The sequence below is a fragment of the Ptychodera flava genome, chromosome 21, assembly GCF_041260155.1.
Source record: "Ptychodera flava strain L36383 chromosome 21, AS_Pfla_20210202, whole genome shotgun sequence".
Taxonomy (NCBI): domain Eukaryota; kingdom Metazoa; phylum Hemichordata; class Enteropneusta; family Ptychoderidae; genus Ptychodera; species Ptychodera flava.
This window is the reverse complement of record NC_091948.1, coordinates 11,837,546-11,857,405: the sequence shown is the minus strand read 5'-3', so window position 1 is coordinate 11,857,405 and position 19,860 is coordinate 11,837,546. Positions and strand designations below refer to the sequence as shown.

Sequence of the window (19,860 nt, the reverse complement as noted above, 5' to 3'; positions counted from 1 at the left end):
ATGTTTCCTCTCTTGTATTTCAGATTCACATGAAGACAATGCCTTTATCGATGTACCGACTACTAACAGGGCAGGAACAGCCCTTGTATCTCTAGTGACACCTCGTCTACTCTGTGCTAAATTTGTACAAAAAAGACTACAAAAATTATCTTGAAATACAAGGAGACGCAGGATTAATATGTTTATTGATACGCATCTCAGCCAATGTACGTTGGTATCCAGTCACGTTTTGCTGAAAAATTTTCGGGAAGATATGTTATTGTACAGGATGGCAGAAATATAGCTTCAGTCAAAGCCAGCACTGTGAGAGGAGTTGGTCCATTTTGTGGTGATAGCCTCCATGTTGCTCAGCGCGGGAGGAAAAAGTATATAAGTGTGTCATGTCAAAGTGGAGTCCCTTGCTGCAAAGCTGACACTGTGTGATGCACCAATTCATTGATATTCAATGAAACGTCATGAAATGAACTCTGACATTCAGCGAAATGGACACAGGAATGGAAAGAGTGGACCATGGGGGAAACCAGAGGCAGTGAAATAGTGTGCTGATGAAACAGGAAAGATAAATACAAGAAATGGACAACGGAAAAAACTTACCGAGCCTGACTGCACTTTTGAGTAAATAGTGTTGATTTCTGATGAACTGTGTGCTGCGACTACAAGGGTATTTAAAATGTTAGGATTGTAAAGTGTGTGGAAATAGAGGGGGGAAAATGACTGGAAATGAAGGTTGAGATGTACTAATACTGAGGTTTATTTCATACTTTGAACTTGAACTTAACAATAGCAAGTTGCATACCATGATTGACTAGACTTTAACAATTCGGTGTCTTTTGTAAGAAACTAACTCTATGTGTTACTGGTGTCATCTGTGTTTGAGGGTGAAATATTGCGTGCATCTTGTATCATGAAGCTTGAAGAAATTATAAAACAACTACAGATTTTTGTCATGTTTTGAGAAGGTGTATTTGTCGGAGGAAGCCATTTGCAATAACATGCGCGTCATTGATCTAAACCTCCAGCTGTCGAGGTGAAGATATTTTATCAGTCATGATTCTTAGACATAGTAAAGTCATGTTAGTGGTAATATTATAACCAAATACAGCCTTTACCGTGTGGGTTTTCATGAATTTTGTTTTCCCAAATAACCATGCGTCGGCCATATAGCATCATTACAGCTTTATGTCGACACAAAGACAGACTCTATGTACCGTTCTGTCATAAAACAGTCAATTATGATCACCCAGTGCGTTGTTTATCTACAGATATAGTCTGATTCCTGGCAAAGTCCCCTATGACCATAGATGTGAAGTTATTCAAATATCCAAGCATGGCTAACAGCATTCTGTTGCCACATTAGAACACTGTAGCCTATCTTACACTTTTTGAACCAGTCTCGTCGGTTTTTCATCGTCAATCAGTGTTTTGCGTCAATCAGACCAAGTGTGTTTAGCTGTAGATGTCAAAGATATTTCAACCGTGCAATCCATGAACATGTCACCAAACCATTGAGCTTCCAAATGTTTGATTAATGAAGTACAGTGTCCTGCGTTAGGTATGTGAGAAGTTTGTGTGTATAAACCGTATCAGCATATTTCCCTTGCCTGTCTCAATTGGAGGCCAATCTCTTATTTATGCCCACAAGTTCTTCCCACCTCCTTTCTCATGAGATGGTACAGTCCTCCCACAGGCATACAGAACAGGACTGTACCAAGATACCAGGGGTTATAGGGATGGGAAAAGGGGTTCCTGTATGGTTTCATTAGCTTTCAGAACAGTGGCATGAAGTTTCCACTCTTTTCCTAACCTTTGATTTCCAAGAAGTGTGTTTTAGAACATGTAATTGTTTTTCAGTATTCTGTTCCATTGTCCGTAGATGTTAGCAAATTATACAGGTACAAAGCTGGTCACAAAGCAGTTGATTTTCCCATATTTGATCAGCGTCACAAGTCACTTTTTTGGATCATGGAAGAGTGCCTTGTGTTCGTGTTACGTTCCCAATATAATATCTTTATTTACAAAAAAAAGCGTATTGGTGACAGATAGCCTTGTTCAATATTGAAGTTTGCTTCTGTGTGATGCTTCCAAATTTCACCCTTTTTTTGTAATACTGCGGTCCACTTGCATTGTTTCCAGCAGTAAAGTTGGACCTGTTTACTGCAACAGGGGGCTAAACTGGTTAAATGGTAGTGCACATGCAATATTAGATTCAGTCTGTGAACATAAAGAGAGTTCGACAAGTAGACGTGCTGTGCTGGCACTGTGAAAGTTTGATGACCCTTTGAAATGATTTTTATATTTCCATAGTGCAGTTTGAAAACACATCTCTGGAAATCCAAATGAGATTTGCTGGTTGATGATCTAAGAGTTATTCCAGTGTTTCTGTTAATGCTTCTTGTGATTGGAGAACCAACAGTTGCAAAGTTGAGATTCAGCCAATCACAGAGAATGTTACATGTATGGTTGAATCCTTATGTAAATTGGTGGTATTCCAATGTAACCAGTTAAATGTGAGTTATGAATCTCTGTGATCTTACGCTGGCCATACGAATACTATATCAGGGCCACAAGTTTAAGATCAGAGGTTTTGTTTTCAATAAACTCTCAGGACCCAAATTTCCAACACGATACACCTGCCACTAAAAGTATTGAAAAAAAATGGTAGTTGATATTGCAGGGGGTTATTGTGAAACCTTTGCAGTTGACCTTGACACACATTCCCGTATACCAAATACCAATGCAAGTCACCAGTAATGAGAAGTCCTGTGATTGGACCGTGAAAAATGTTACATCATCTGTGATTGGCAAGTGTTAGCTTTGTAAGACCTGGATTGTGAAACTACATCTTGGAACATTGTGGGGTTAAAGCGATTTTGTTGGTGTATACACATCTATGGTATTAATAAAAATTGGTAAAAGTTGTCAGAAGCAGCGGCGTCTACTATTGATAAACCACAATGGCAGTGCATTAGCATATTGCTCAAGTCACACCTGCTCTGTATTCTTTGTAACATTGATGGTAGCCAATAGTCAGTCTACTCACCCTTAGACCGTGTATTTAAAAAAATAAGTCAGTTTGATATAGATAGATAGGAAATAAACACTGGACTCCTGAGGTTTTTTTCAGCAACCTTAATTTACAAACCTGATATTTAATCAAGACTTATATCTTACAATTTAGTATGTTTTTGTTTCCTTTTCTTTTATTGGCAAATGTCGTATATTTGTAGGAAAATTATGAGATGGTAATCTTTATATAAAAATATTAATTTGCATGTGATTAATTTGCATGTAATTTTCATTTTTTTGATTTAAATAACTGTAAGCAGTGATTCTGCTAATCTGTGCTAGTTCTGTGTGACCTTTGACCCCACAATTCAGTCTTCTTTTGTAACTCTTGTTTAGTTTGTTTTTTCGTACCTCTTATATTAGCACGTTTCATGTTGATTTATAAGTATATGATATGAAAAAGCACCCAAAAAAATGTATTTTGAATTTTGAAAAGTGTGTAGCAAAATTTTCAATGAACTGTGGCCAACTTGAAGAGAGCTTTGTGTTGTGGAGCCATCTGTGAATAGAGAGATGTTGAAGGGACTAATCTACTCATTAACCTTGGATGAAAACGAAAGATAGTTCATTTTTGTTGTTTCAGTTTGTCTATTTGTGTTCTGTTTTCATCTAAAATCAGTTCCCTTCATTTCCATAGTAACCCACATGTTATAATCTACTGTACCTTGATTTATCAAAAACAGGTCTTGGCAAAAATTAGTGGTTTTTTTGTTTTTGGCAAACTGTATATAAATGAAATATGATTAAATAAAGACATATTTGAATATCTATAAAGTATGTGGTTTGTATGTGTGTGTTGTGGGTTGTTTGAATGTCTCTAAAAAACAGAATTGTATACATTTTGTGTTCAGTGTGTGTGAATGTAGTATTCAATTGTAAATGTATTGTAAGTGTATTGTAAAAGTATTGTGTTGGTGTTTGAATGTATGAAGAGTGTAGTTTGTATGTGTGATGTGTTATGAGGTATAAGCTGTAGAAGTGGCAGTTGTCTGCAATACTGTAGCTGGTAAGCATCTTCATCTTGAATTATTAAGGTAGAATTATGCCTTGGGGACAGATGGTAGGATTCAAACGTACAGTATTCTTTTGGCCTACCACTTTGGAGGGGGAGCTCATTTTGAAGCTTATGGGGTAAATAAATTTTCACTGGCTTAGTTTTGTAAAAATTGGGAATTTTATTTCCCCCATAGGGAGAACATGGAGATGGAGGCCATTTTGAATTCGAAAGGTTATAGAGGTCCAAATGGGGTCCTAAAATAAGATTTTGGTCTTAAATTGGGTATGAGGTTTTATGTTTGCCTGCATACCCATAGACTGAAAGATCCGTCGCTCAAGGACGCTCCCTACGCCCCCCTCTCGGGGGAAGCGTATAGAGTGCCCTTGAGTGATGGATCTTCCAGTCTAGCATACCCATACCATTTCTCCAAACAGATACCACACCCGGGGCATGGAGTGAGGTGAACTTTAATCAAAGCTTTCTCAGATGATGTATATGTTTCCTCACTATAATGAAATGTTGACATTTGTGTTAAAGGGTATGTTTGGGGTGAGTGATTATCTTGAACTTTCCCAATCATACCGGTACATACAATTGCACCATGGAGGGTGGGGTAAAATATAGAACAAATATCTATGGTTCAAACATGACTGAGAAGTATCAAATGTATAATTTACACTTTTCAAGTACTGCTGGTACATTTAGTGTTTGCCATTGTTCAAGATAAGTGAGATTCATCGTGGGTATTTGGGAAACAAAAGTGGTATCTACTTGTGAGAACATGGAAGTTTTTTACTATTCAGTTGTTGTCAATAGAGGGCGCTCTGTCTGAGATGGTCATCAGATTTGGCCTAAAAGCGGGACTGTTGATGAAGTCCCCGGCTAAAAATTAGGGATGATGTGCAGTTATATCAGAAGCTGTTATCCAATTGGTTGGCTAAATCTTACCATTGTCATTGAATTATACACAATAGACTCCCTAAGTTGCTGTGAATAGTGACGACTGACCAATCAGATATAACCTTCCAAGCCGGCTGTACATCGGCAGAAAAATTAAGATTTTTAATTAAGATTTTGGTACTACAGTTAGACAACTTGACTGTATCAAACTTCAATTTCATATACCACAGCACAAATCACAGTCCTTCATGCTGTATCAAACACTGCAGTCAGCACCAATTTTGTCAGGTACATTTTTTTTTCATCAACTCAACTTCCTAAACACTATACCTTACACGAAGAATGACACAAAATAGTTTGCTTTCTGAAAGCACGACTGATCCTGCGGGTACGTTGTCATTTGGGTAATGTTATCAAAACATTTAAATATTGTGATGCTTAGAAGAAAACAGCTGGAAGAAAAGATTGATGTAAACTACTCACTCACCTTTCAATGCTCTGAATTCACTTAAACATTTTTGAATCTCAATGCTACAAAAAAATTGTATTTTGTGGAAAAATGAAGGCTCATTGAATGAAAATTTCTTACAAATATCCTTCATCTCCATATCCTGATTGTATATCTGATGACAATTTAAAACTGCATCGGGGTCCTGTCAAAGTTTAGTTTGAAAGTGAAAACACAATCTTTCATTTCTTGTATATCATTGCACACATTTATCAGAAAATTCTTCAAGATGAGACACTGCCAATGCAAAGACCACAAAAATGCCACCAGATACTGAATAAACTCAACGAGCTTTTATTCCTTGCGAAAAACTTAAAACAGAATCGCAAAATATATATTACAATTTCATCGAGTCTTGAAAGGCTTGTGTCACTAAACTTATCATTAATCAAGCAAAAAAAAAAATAACAAAAGCTCAAAGGACCGACTTTGTAAGGATTTGAAACTGTGAATGAAAACGGACCAATGAGGTGACATAATGAGTTGAACAGAGAAGGAAAAAAGATGAAAATATTGAAATATTTGACTGTGTAATTTTACATCACTGTGGGAAAATTTCACAAAAAACACAAAACATTTCAAATTTATGAGAAATTCTTAACATTTGTACGAACATAATGTCATACTCGCGACAGACTAGAATGGAAGTATTAACTGTCAATCTACGCACATACACAAACTCATACAAAACTCCCATTTCAACAATGCATTCATCAGATACAACTATATGTGCTATCATTCATGAAATTTCTACATATCTGCTTTCATCTATTGGTCTGATTCTCTTTCTTGTGAGAAAATGGCAGTAAATTTTGAAAGTACAACAAACTGTTTGAATGGTTTCCCATTTGAAAGCAGACTGTACAAGACTGATGTGGTGGTTTTGAAAACGCTCGTCTCCACCACCTCAAATTTGTGGCAGACTGGAACAACACTGATTCTTCGGGGATTTCTATCCCCTGTAGTGGAAAATAAGCAGAAAAAAAATTCACTTGGAAACCTCTTATTCTGTGATGGTCTCTATGTTGAAAGAATGAAGACATTTGCAGATTCAACAGCTGTGTGACTGCAAAAGTAAGTAAATATATGTGGAAAAAGAAAATGAGTTTGGTGATCATCCGAAGTTTTATGTAAACCTTACATAAACCTATGTATCATTTCTCTAGTTTTGTAAATCATAACTTGGTCTATCTTAAACTTTGTTTTTTTTGCATTACACTTTCTGGACTTGCGTTTTTTCTCAAGAAAAGTTTCTCAGTTCAGCCTGGCCATCATAGCTAAGACTGCAAGATTGGGTATCATGTGGATTGACAAGACACTTGCAGTAAAAGAAAACAGATAGTTTCACAGGAAATCTCTCTTCAACTATTGATAAAAGGAAAGACCTATGATGGACCAAGAAATGATGAATGATGTGTAAATTACTAATTTCAGCTCTACTCTCTGTAATTGCCCGGTGTATGGGTCCAGCCTCATGGAAGAAAATCTGATGAGGAGGTCAAAGTTCGTGTAATTCTACCAATCTGGGGGCCAGCCTCAGATTCAGGTTACTTCAAGAATACACGCAACACAGTGAGAATGGCGGTATGTCAGATCTCAGTGTATGAGTGCCGTACACTGATGAAAACAGATGCACACACATATCACCAAGAATGACCCTGACATTTCATTGTTGAAATTTACACTTGAAAAGTTTTCAAGTTCTGGATATGTTCCTGAATATTGAAACTACATGTAAATAATAAATTTGATTCTGTCGACAAAAATTTGAAAAATGCTATCAGACTGGTAGCAACAGTCATGTGCGACCACATCTGAATATATCACACTCTATACGTATACCATGACATCTGATGGAACTAAAATGTCCCCTGTGTACCATGATTCCTTTCTGAGTTACTGTGAAAAACTGAGTTGTTCTTTATCATACCCCCACTCCCTCTCATACACAAACACTGACACATGGGGTACAGACGCTAGACTTCCTTGAGGCACTTTACAAAAAAGAACAGGACAAAAAGTCTTGGAGAAAATAGGGTTGCTCCTTCCCTTCTCCCCAATTTAAAATGATCTACCAACTTCTATTGCACTTTCCAGTGAAACAATCCTCTCAAGTTTTCTGAATGCAGGTGCATAGGTACTAACTAAACCTTGTCATTGTAACTATGGAAAGCTGAGCTCATGCTCATTGAAATTCATTGAAATATTGACAATCATGTCGATCACAGGATTACAGAATTCACATAAGAGTTCATCAAATGCAAAAAGATATTAAAAGTTTGTCTAAAATGACTGTCAGTTTTTATATGATACTGTATGTTGAGAGAAAAAAACAAAGCTGGGGTGACCACTTGTACACTGACACTGAGTATTAAATATGTGTTCCTTTTGTGTATTTTACAAACTCATAGCTTCTTTGCTGTACTGCAGAACTAATGTTTTGGTGTTTATAGCTACGAAAATCTGGCCTTGTCACACATTGTGAATTGACACTAGATAAACATGACTGGCAAAAGTCAAGGCACTGAGAACTTACTGATATCTTGAATGATTTTCAGAGTGATATGTGCACACTAGCCAGAAACCCCCCTCTGATCACATTATTGACTGGAATGAGCTATACACTGAGCCCATTCTATTCTAGTATCAGGGTAGAGCAGGTTGTTCATGCTGTTCCCTTCTTCTCTTACAGTACAGCATACAATTAGGTATGACAAAGTTAAGACCAAAACTGAAAATCTACAGGATATTTAAATTAAAGTGCAAGCTTTGATGGTATATGTTCGATACATTTCCACCAAAATGTACATAATTTCAGACTAGACATTTTTACCTAACATACAAACACTGAAAAGCCTTGGCTAAAATCCTGAAAAAAATTTACATACCCTGATGAGAGACATGTGAACTGAGTGAGTTACAAAGTTGTGAAATTGGTCAAATTTTAGTTGTTTCTGATTGACTTCAACAGATCGCTCAAAACAATGGTTGAAGCAAGCGGCATTTATAAGCAGCTTTCAGTGGTTGACCTTTGACCTTTACTTTGACCTCTACAGGACCTTACATTTTAAGAGCCTGGACCTTTGAACTCTTAACCCTTTGAGGCTTGACTTTCTAGTAACATAACTGAATTACCCCTATGTATAAATATTAAGGTCTGAGGGGGTTTATCACCCTATATTTTCAAGACCTTAATCTGCATAATAATAAAACCCTGTCTCTCTGTTGAACTGTCTGGTCAATTTGACCTTCAAAATCTGGCAGCTCTTTGGCATCAATATTTCACTAAGTAACCTTCATATCATTTTTTCCTATATTAAAATTTCAAGTTTTTTTTGCTAAAATCTGAATTAAACTTTCTGATTTTATTCTCTATTTACAAATTAGGTACAAATTTCTTTTATACTGCTACTTTTCCAGCTACTTTTTGAAGTTGATTGGCCTGAACATAAAACAATGATTCAATGTAAATGCTTTGTGGTATGTGAACAAACAAGTACTGGAGTAAACAAATGCAAATGTATGGAAGAGCTCTGCAGCAAGCTATCAGGAGTCAACCTTGACAACCAGGCATCTAAGTCTGGACAGCCAGGACTACCCAGCATCAGGGGTGGAGTATCAGTTGTCAGTCTTGACTACTGGGTGATGCCTGGGTATATGGCTCAACAAATGGGTGCCAGGCTTGACTATTGGGTGTCAGTTTTGACTTCTGGGGCGTAACACTTGACAGGCAGGTGTCAGGCTTGACTACTGGGTGTCAGGCTTGACTATTGGATATCAGTCTCGACTATTGGGTGCCACCCTTGACTACTGGGCTTCACTCTGGGCTTTATGCTTGTACGCTGACTGCTGGGCTCGACTACTGTTGTGCGTCCATCTTGACGGCAGAGAATCCGTTGGTCTTGACTACACGGTGTCAATCTTGACTCTGAAGCCGTGACTGTTATTACACAAATGTTGGGCCTTTCCCCTTGCCACCTTTCAGTACTTTATCAATGTCTCTTAAAAGTCCAGACAGGTGTGCCACATCTTCCTCACTCGGTGACGGCGATGTCTGGCTTTTCCCGCTGGCTGTCCGCGTCACCGCCTGTTTCTGTGATTCAAAACTCATATCGATCTCTGTCCGGTTATACTGTACACTGGATTGTTCCTCTTTCACAATGGTGAGTTTCAATGGTTTTCTGATTGAGACAGGGGATGACCTCCCAACGGGTCTCTGTCTCCGGAAACTTTCACCCTGCCTATCTGTCTGTTTGGCTCTGTTAGCGTACTTGGAAGGCAAGCGCTTTCCCGATTGCTTGGTTGCCCTCTTTTTGTTCAGATGTTTCAGCGGCAGCGGGGCAGGCGGAAGTCCAAAAGTAGCTGCATACTCCTCGTTTGGATTGATTCCCAGGCTGTCCAGGGATTCCAGATCATCACTACTAATTAAGTCGTCATCGCTGATAGCACTGGCACGGGACAGTTGTAATGATGGCAGATTGGCAGTTAAAGTTTCTCTGAAAATCAAACCAAAAAAAAAGAAACAAGTGAGTAAAGAAAATAGGGGCAAAACCAACAGTTCCACAGGGCGCCCTCTGGAGGCCCCCTGGAACTAATAAGTCTCAAATGAGAAAACGTTTTGTGCACTCAGAAGGAGTTGAAAAAAATCATCCACTTCGGCACCACCTAATTGTGTGCCTCCTAAACTTGAAGATTTCTGAGCTCTCTGAGTAAACTGACAGATTTCTTGAAATTTCCTTGAGTGAGTTCAAAATCAATAGGTGTACTGGTCATATGTAAAATTTTCTTGAGTCAAAGACAAAACTCTGTCAGTGGTGCAGTGACTTAAGAAAATTGGCGTACAATCATCTTATGACATTGATTTACTTTTTTTCTAGCATATACCAGCTGAGTGCACATGAGTGTTGCTAAATGGACTGAACCACTATCTTGTAGAGGTGAAGAGCTTTTACTTGTTGCTGGATAGACCAAACCACTCAAAAAGTTCGGTGAGCACCTCCTGAATGTACTTACTTTTCTTCCTGTAATGTTTTGATGTGTTCTGACAAAATCTGGACCTCTTCATCGGTGCTTTCCATGGAATCTGTTCTCTCTGAATAAACCTCGGTACGGTGAGTCTGAAAGAAGTCAGTAGATGTCAATGTAAATTGCCGAGGAAACTGCAGTGTGATGGGACAACACTGGTCCAACCATCTGATTTACCCTTCAGATGCCCAATCAATGTCAAACAGTGTGAGAGGAGCCAATGGAATGGACTCTGGCTACAATGTGACATAGCAGAATGAAACCCAGTAAAAGCCTCATGAACTTCTAGGAAAATGGTGCAAGTGCCAAGTCGAACTTTGACCTTTGCAATGATATCTCCCAGCTGACTGATCATAGCATATGATGTCATGAAACAAGGCTGCAAGAACAGGTAAAGCAAACATGCTTCCCCACCCTCTGTTGTACCTACCTACTGAATTATATTGAATCTCCCTATCACTTTTAGCTGTTTTCCTAAGAATCTAGAATGAAGCCTTTTTAAGCTAGTTGTTACTTTTGTCATGATTTCATCAATAAATTTCTTAACAAACTTTCCTACATGTATCATAGTTATATAATTAATTAACAAGAGTATCTCCTGAAAACGTCAGCTTACATGTGATATTGTAGATAGTCTTTTAGTTGCAGTACTGGCAGCTGATTCAAGGGTTCTGATATCAGCCAAGGTACCCTTGATTCTTTTAACAGTTTCTGTGATGATACACTCTAGACACCTGAGAAAAAAAGAGAGAAAAATAGCATAAATACACGAAAGTTAGGCATTACCATAACCTACATAAATATTGGATGACATTACATTTTCAGCTGTTGAAGATGGATTTGCTAAAATTGTGTGTCTTTTTAACCAGAATCAGATACAGTGTTTATTGACAGCAGATTACAAAAACCGCAGAAATAGTAACAGTTACAATGTGTAAATCCAGTGATGAGGAAAACTTGTGAACACAAATCTCATTACCCCGCTTTGGGCACATTTTGAGGTAACTTGATTTTTAGTGAATTAACACAGTCATACAATAAACATAAAAGTCTATTCTAAAAACTTTTAGCCAAACTACGGTGGTTTCAGAGTTCTTGTACCGGGTCGTTAACCATGCGCAAGGAAAATAAATTCAAGGGACCAAAATTATCAATGCCTGGTAATGTCATTCTAAGAAGTAAAAGTCATCAACTTTGTATGTCGGGAAGTTAAGTTAAGTTCAGAGATTACTTACACGGCCTGCTTGGCGACATGCTGCAAGCTCTCCAAAGCTGGCAAATCCTTATCGGTTTTCAACAGACACGGTGCAAATACAATTGCCAAGCTGTTGGCTGACATTTTGTTGGAGGTTTCTTGTAAAACAACCCTGAAAAACAATATGTTAGAGACTTTTTTAGTCACAATTGTTAGAGAAATCTTTACCGTAATAAGTAGGAATAAGAAGGAAACTTGGACCATACACAGCTATGCAAAGAAGTACACTATAAAGAGTAATGTACTTGACCGCACATCAAGGTTGTTCAGATATCGATGGTTAAAGCCATCACTTCAATGTAAATTTACACCAGATATTTCACTTATCTCTTTCTTTCTGAAAGACATGAATTTATTCAAGTTATACAGATTAAATGTAAGATTTAGTTACAGATGATGATGATAAGCTTGAAAGGAAAGGAATGAAAAGTGACTGCGTGGAAGCATAGACAGTAGAGGGGGAAGACGTCTTCCCCCTCTACTGTCTATGGTGGAAGAAAGGGCAGGTGAGGACCCCCCACCATTTCTGAGTATGTAAATCTTTCTGGCCATCTGCACCAGCCTGTTTTTATTCAATATTTCTGTGCATCCATACTAGTAATACAATGTAATTCATTACCATCAAGGGGATGGTGTTGACTGGCGCACAGCATGGTTTCACTTGAACAAATTTTACATTTTATAAAATCTTCACAGTTATGCAAGGGTATTAATCCTCTTTCTACAAGGCTCCACAGACAAACCATAGAAATTAATACCACTTGGGAAAAAGAGGATTAGGTCAGAAACAGAATTGTAAGACACTTGGAACCTAACCTTGCAAGGTGGACAACCAGTCTCTCAAAGATGTCGTGATTTGTCCTTGGCAGTTTCTCAATGACCTGAAACAACGACTGCACCCTCTCCTTGGGATCTGTAAATTTTATCGCTCTGAGGAACTCGTCGTAGAGTTCAAAGGTCAGCAGCGGCTGTGACATCTCTCGGAAGAAAGACTTCAGAACTTGGCTGATTATGTACACGTTGTAATCGTCAAAGTTTATGTTCTCTAAAGCTGAAAAGGCAAAAAAAAAGATACACCATGAGTTAAATAGAGTGTGTAAGGTTCCCTGTGATAGGACTCTCAAAATAATCTCACTTTCTGGTATGCCCAAATGTGCTTATGCTATAAATACTTCCACTGATGGAACATACAATCTGATCGCCGAGGATTGCTAGAATCAAATTATCTTGATAATTACATATAAAATGTACGTGTTTAATCACAGAATAATACTAAAGAGATAAATGTAGACAGCAATGCATAATGTGCACAATTCATTTATAAAATTGCAATTATAAAAATATATTCTCTATTTTTGTTTGCCTACGTGATAGTTTGACTCCAGTGCGACAGGGTTGGCATACCAATCCATGTGAGATACAGTATCTGACATCTGTTCATTGTTCAACAACCGTCCATCTATCCACAGAGATCAAACTATGGGACATTTTATCATACTTGTATAAAGATACAGGCAACCATTTTTTTTAACTAGGAGGTAAGTTTGTGAAGTTATTGAACCTTGTCTGTAGGTACATGCCAAGAGGTCATCATGAGGTCAGAGTTCAAAGTTTAACTTACTTGGGTTGTTATTGATGAGTTGTTTTAATTCTTTCACTTTGGCAGCAGAGCCAGCTTTACGGTAAATCCCTTCAGTGTAGAGTCCCTTCATTTCTATGATGCTAATACACTTCTCGACGATTGGCGGTATCTTGGTGTTTTCCTTCACCAGCTTGTCTATCTTGCCGCCAAACACCTCTGATGAACCGCCGCTGCCCCGGCAGGGCATGGTCAGTTTGGTGTAGCACTTCTTGTGGCAGGTGAATTTACATTCTGTGGACATTATGTGGGAAGAAAAACATGACATTACAACATCCTTACATGTGAGTAACTATTTCTTTCTGAAAACAAAGCTTTTCTGAGGAAAGTGTTTCCAAAAGACGACTGGATACAGATACGATCAAACAATTGATAACAAAACATGTTCAGAAGAGAAAATAAAAACTTCTTTTGAGCGCATAAATACTTCGAAGAATCATTTGCACTGGTGTTGATGTCAAAAAACAGACTTTACTTATGAAAATTGGGAAATTTTACATGAGAATTAACTTGACACTTAATATAGGAAAGAAATCAAAGAACTTTACATGAGAGATTTAAACTCTGATGTACAACAGTTGAAATTCAATGGCAAACTTTACTTGGCATAAAAATGTTCTACCGTAATGTCAGAATGAAGGTGTAAGAATTCAACAACCACTTACCTGAACACACTAACCCCTTCTCCATCAACCAGAGAAAGGCCGTACAGTGTTCACACGCTGTGGGAATGTTGAATATGACGGGGACAAGTTTGTGACCGAGGTGTTCAACTGTTTCGTCTTTCTTCTTCTTTTTCTTTTGAGGCTATGGAAAAGGAAACGACAGATGAGATTGACTGCTAAAATGGCAGAGATATGGCTAATTTCTGCGCCAAAGTTGATCTTGTTATGTTACGATTATGACAGATGTAAACCGAGTACATGAGGCAGAAAGGTGGTTGGCATGCAAGTGTACTGTTGTGAACCACATATACACCAATAGTCATCAAAATTCAAAAAAAATACCGCAATTATACGGTGTCGCTCAAATTTGATCAGAATTGGTACATACCAGTATGGGTACCAAAGATCAACAATAAATGTTGTTTCTATCTGTTCAGTGCAGGAAAATTCTACGTTGATGTTATGACAATGATTTCTGCACAGTACAACCAGAAAAACAACAAGAAATATTTAAACCAGAAAAACAAGAATGACAAAAGTAATTAAGGTCTGAAACTTTAGGTACTGGAGGTCAACTTTAGCAACATGCATAGCAGAAAGGCAGCTGGCCCCCCTTAGTTTGACCATAGACGGTCTTCCTCCCCTCTACTGACGGTCTTCCTCCCCTCTACTGCATATGGTTTGAGCAGGTCTGTTAATATGTAACAGTTCAATGACAATGACAGGAAATGACTCAAGTCAGTGGAGTAAGCCTTTTTCAATCCTGTTTCAGAATTTCGCTTTTCTTACCTCATTTGCACATTTTTGACACTGATGTGTTCATTTGAACAAATTCACATCTCAACCCCTACATCTACCTGTACACCAAATACTGAGACGGTAGCTTTGGCGGTATGGGAGCCTTTGTGTGTGACGGACATACATCCGCACATACCCACAAATATACAGACATACAGACGCCACTCAGACTCATCATATAAGCTCTTTTTGGTATTTATATATAAAACCAAATATGAGCTAAAAAACAAACACCTGTTATACATGACTGCCTTCCGTTTTACAACGCAAGACAAATATTTCAAATTTGCTGGTTTTGGTATCAGCCCTTCCAACTTTGATGCGAAGTACACTGACATCTAGACAAAGAAAATAAATCAAATTTGAAAGCTGTAGGGCACCCAATGAACAACACTGCTCTACACATAAGCTTACCTTTTTGTTTGGCTGTTGCACCGGTTTGTAGACTTGGACGAATTCATCCAGGTAGCCCCTGAATGCATTCACTCCCATGATGATTGGAAATTGTGCTATTGTCCCTTCTGTTGTTGAAACGTGTTCTAGCACTCTCTCAAAGTAAGATATCAAATCTTTGTACATGAGAGAAATGTGCTGTCCGTCCTGTTTACATCGGTAAAAGAATACGGTTTGTATTACGAAGGATATGCAACTCTTTTGGACAGTCGATTTTCAACACATGCATTCAAACACAGACAGACACTCTCTCACTCTCTCTAACATTTTTAGATGTATTAAATTAATATACAGGAAATAGAATACTAAATAAAAACAAATGAATCACACATCCAAACTTACGGTGGTGTAGTGTAATAGTAATTTCACAATCTGTTCAATTCAAACATAAGACACACAGTAAAGTCTTTTCCCTTTTTGTTCTTGTTCATCACATAAAGCTCTTTGTAGAAAATTCAAATACTGACCACTGTAAATATAATTATTATCCTGTCTCACCTGCATTGCCACAGAATAAGTAGTTAAAAGATTTTTTCTGTACTCTTGCATAGCTTTCTTGAAGACAATGTCAACGATTGTATCCCTCCTGCCCCCATAATGGTTAACCTCATTGATCTATCAAATTGAGGGAAAGAATAAGAAACAAAATGTGGTCAGTACAATTAAAGATGAACTGTGTGGGGGCTAAAATGGTGGATATTTCCACTCCCTGTATAACAAACCTTACTGACTGGACCCATTAATTTCAAATCAAATGTCGAGTCTAAACCATTTATCTGCAGGTTACTTTTGTATCTGTTCAAGAAAATTATTGAATTGGGTTAAACAAAGTGTGTGGTGGTTATCAAATTCTTGGAGCAAGTCTTGAAATGCTGTATTGTTTTGAACGTAAGCATGGAATCACGCGAAAGAGAAGAAAGGAGTGGCTCACGTGAAGTGCACTAACGTTTCTGCATAGACACAGACAATGCTATTGGCCTGACTGTGTCAGAAAGTTTGGGTAGTAACATTTATAACACACAAATGGTGGAAATAAGTGGACCCACATGGCATTTTGCAACAATAACCAGTGAGTTAAGGAGTCATTAAGACTAGGCATAAAGTGTATAGCAGAAGGGCCCCCCCAAGTCCTTCATATCAAAATGTGTGCGTCCAAAGCATCTTGACTTGTCCCAAAGTATGCCTTGGAAGTCCGTGAATTTACCTTTGACAATAGGAATTCATCCATATATCTGAGTTCATTAACGTCACTGATAAGCTGTTTGGTTGGGTATCTCCACTGTGAAGTACTGTTCACGCTAAAACTGGGTGGCAGAGTTCGGCTGAGTGAAGTCTGCATGAAGTCCATCTTCTTCTCATTGGTTTTCTTCTTCTGTTTGATGACGCTGCCACAGTTGGTCTCGTACTCTTTCATCTTCTTCTGTTTCCTTCTCTTCTTCCAAAACAGCCGGCTCTTCTGCGGTTCTCCTGGTTGTGTATTTTCCTTGAGGATGTCCTCCTCAGACAGGTCCCGCTCGTCTTCCCTGCACTCTGACAAATCGTCGGACACTGCAGACGGGGAGAGGGCAGTCGGTGATGGAGCAACCGGAGACACAGGAGACTGAACTTGGCTTTTATTGGATTGCTGCGGAAAGTAAATCAGAAATATAAGAATATAGCCACTGCAAATATCTGTGTAAGCCTAGTTTGATGTAGGATTAGCTTTCATATGGACCTAAGCAGCTAAAATTGATCAAACAAAATAAACAAAATGACCAAACAACTCGAGTAAAACCAAGAGTTCCACAGGGCACCTTTGCAGGCCCTCTGGAGGTAAAGAGATAAAACAATATTAAAGTTCTTCAAAAATAGAGTCATGTTTGGTTAACAGAACTGTGGGGCAACTTGATCACCACAAAGAAGAAGAAAAGTTCAAGTTCACCATACACGCCATAGAAAAATATTTTGTACACACCATACCACTGTGATGTTAACGTCTACTGTGGGTGCCTGCGCACCACACTGTATCCACATTTATATTTGCATTAGTCAATGTATCTTTCCGGGATGGCAAATAGGACCAGGTAAGTTGGAAATTTGACATACATACAACTATATGAGGTATAGCAGTCAACCTTCTTCTTACTGCTTTGAAATATTGTGAATGTAGATCAGATAGCATAGGGCAGTACAAAATCATCAGAAAATTTCAATTACCTGGGGTTGGTCCCGCACTTCCCTGAAGCTCAGCTTAGTTGCTATTTTTCTCACTTTCTCTGGTCTTGGTTCAACCTTGGCTGGTGTCATGGATTTCTCAGCGACTTCCTGCTGGTATGCCTTGGCCATGTCAGATACGCTAAGTGGAAAAAACATATCAGGTTTCTTTAAATGAGATTTCACTCCACCACAGTCAGGACAGATTTTAGCAATGTCATCTTCTTGACAGCTTAATACCTTTTCAAGGAGTGGTTATACATATTTTTATTTCATTATGGCATAGGATAGGATTGATGTTTTATGTTATTCATTTTATTTATTTATTTATTTATTTATTTATTTATTTATTGAGAGAGAGAGAGAGAGAGAGAGAGAGAGAGAGAGAGAGAGAGAGCAAGGAATTGTTCACACTGTCAACAGGTGTGTGGCTAGACTTTCCTTTCGTCCTTCACTGATCAGCATTTTACTGTGAAAACTAAGTTGATTCAAGTGCAGTACAACAATGGGTTTCGGGGTGAGGTTGCCATTTTCATGCTTAGCTCAGGAATAAAACTCTCGGCCCAATTTTTACTGATTGTACTGGTAATCTTTGATAAACTAAGACTATAGCACCATTATGGTGTTCACACAGCACTACCTCTAGAAATCAAATGATTGTACACTTACACATACCTGATTGATTTTGGTCTGTCATCATTTTCTTTATCTTCAAGTGGCCTGATTACCAATAACGATTGCCTCTTCTCGCTTTTCTCTCTCAAAGGCACTGATACTGAGTTGTCTTTTTCTTCTGCTGGGGGCGTTTCAGATTTGTCAATGATCTTAACATCTCGTGGTGTGGAGCTGTTCTTCACGGGAGTACTTGCTGCCGTCAGCTGGCTTTTGTCCGGACTTGTGAAAGGTACCACCGGGGACTTGGCTCTCTGTGACGTTTTCTCTGCGTTGTCAATCTCTATGTGCGTTGAATCATCTTCCAGCAGGATTCCCTCTGATTCTGAAGAACCCATCTCAATCACACCACTACTCCTGAAATCGAGTGAAAACCTGTCATGTCACTGCCTGACTTACCAGTGCAACTGTTACACAAAGACCTTCTCATTGTTTTCCACAGAAGGCATTGCTCCATGTGTCGTACAAGCACTGAATATTTGGCAAAACCAAATCAACAAACTTCAACCTTGATTATGAATGAAAGGTCTAGTGTCACACAATCAGTGAACTTTCCTGCAACCAATTACTTAGCTGTACCTCGAGTACTACAATTGCATCCACTACAATCAGTTATACTGTCACATTCACACAAACAACACTAATTACACTGAGATCTCAACACTCTTTCTGTACCAAACCTGATGACAAAGTACATTTCAAAGTTGTTGTCCGTCTAATTATAGCTTATCCCACACTCACAAACGACCATGAATAAATCAAAGCAAGAGTTACATCTTGTATAGCTATTATCACTCACTCATCAGACAGGACTTCTTCAGCATGTAAATTTTCCTGATGTAAGTTTTCCAAGTCATCCCCTGATGAGTCCCTGGTAAGAATTCCTTCATCGCTTTGAAATGAGTGTCCCTCTTCTGACTGTTTTAATAATTCTTTTTCTTTTCTTTCTCTCTTCTCTTCTTCCCTTCTTATCCGTTCTTCCTCTTCTTCTCTCTTTCTTTGTTCCTCCTCCACTCTCACTCTCTCCTCTTCCTCTTCCCTCAATCTCTTTTCCTCTTCCCTCCTCAATCTCTCCTCTTCTTCCCTCCTCAATCTCTCCTCTTCTTCCCTCCTCAATCTCTCCTCTTCTTCTCTCTTCATTCTCTCTTCCTCCTCTTTCCTCCTTCGCTCTTCCTCCTCCAGCCTCCTCCTCTTCTCTTCTACTAATTTCAGATAGCTGAGATGGAAGGAGATCAAAAGTCAGGCAATGGTGCATAACAAACTCCATTGGGTGCCAGCAGCCTTAAGACAGAATGCGCTTAAAGGACAAATGTTGGGACTATCAAACTTTTACAAAATAGTTTTGGCCCATCATGGGGGAGGTGGGAGGGGGTGGTGGGGTGGTGGTGGTTTCATTTTGAAGCTTCTGGTGTAAATCAAGATTTGTGAAAATCATGAATTTAATTTCCCCCATAGAGATACCACAAGGATGGCAGCCATTTTAAATATTCAATATTGGTAAATATTGAGTAATTTGTTTCTCTACTTTAAAATTTGTGCGGTGACCACACATTTTTATTTGTTAATTTTGAAAGAGAATGGTTGAAAATTTGCTTGAGAAGGTTGGAGGAAAAATTCTTTCTTTCATTTCTGAGGTCTGAACTACCTTCAGACGGCACATCCACATCAACTAAATCAACTACCATTTGA

General features: G+C 38.4%; 2 protein-coding genes across 15 annotated transcripts in view; one reads left to right on the top strand and one right to left on the bottom strand.

The window, feature by feature from the left end:
- The window catches only part of LOC139121412 (uncharacterized), a 120,572-nt gene extending 116,732 nt beyond the window's left edge, over positions 1 to 3,840 (top strand). For all 14 annotated transcript variants that reach the window (XM_070686263.1, XM_070686262.1, XM_070686260.1 and 11 more), the window contains one exon: positions 24 to 3,840. In XM_070686263.1, coding sequence (XP_070542364.1) covers positions 24 to 95 — 72 coding nt within the window. In that variant the 3' untranslated portion in view covers positions 96 to 3,840. The remainder of the gene's footprint in view (positions 1 to 23) is intronic.
- Positions 3,841 to 5,742: 1,902 nt separating this feature from the next.
- LOC139121411 (unconventional myosin-IXb-like) overlaps positions 5,743 to 19,860 on the bottom strand; it is a 77,177-nt gene continuing 63,059 nt past the window's right edge. Inside the window, 13 exon segments of the mRNA XM_070686249.1 lie at positions 5,743 to 9,967; positions 10,485 to 10,588; positions 11,113 to 11,230; positions 11,732 to 11,863; positions 12,568 to 12,802; positions 13,373 to 13,624; positions 14,056 to 14,197; positions 15,268 to 15,453; positions 15,805 to 15,921; positions 16,511 to 16,930; positions 17,503 to 17,641; positions 18,175 to 18,528; positions 18,971 to 19,387. Of these exon segments, the coding sequence (XP_070542350.1) occupies positions 9,418 to 9,967; positions 10,485 to 10,588; positions 11,113 to 11,230; positions 11,732 to 11,863; positions 12,568 to 12,802; positions 13,373 to 13,624; positions 14,056 to 14,197; positions 15,268 to 15,453; positions 15,805 to 15,921; positions 16,511 to 16,930; positions 17,503 to 17,641; positions 18,175 to 18,528; positions 18,971 to 19,387 (3,166 nt within the window). The 3' untranslated portion in view covers positions 5,743 to 9,417.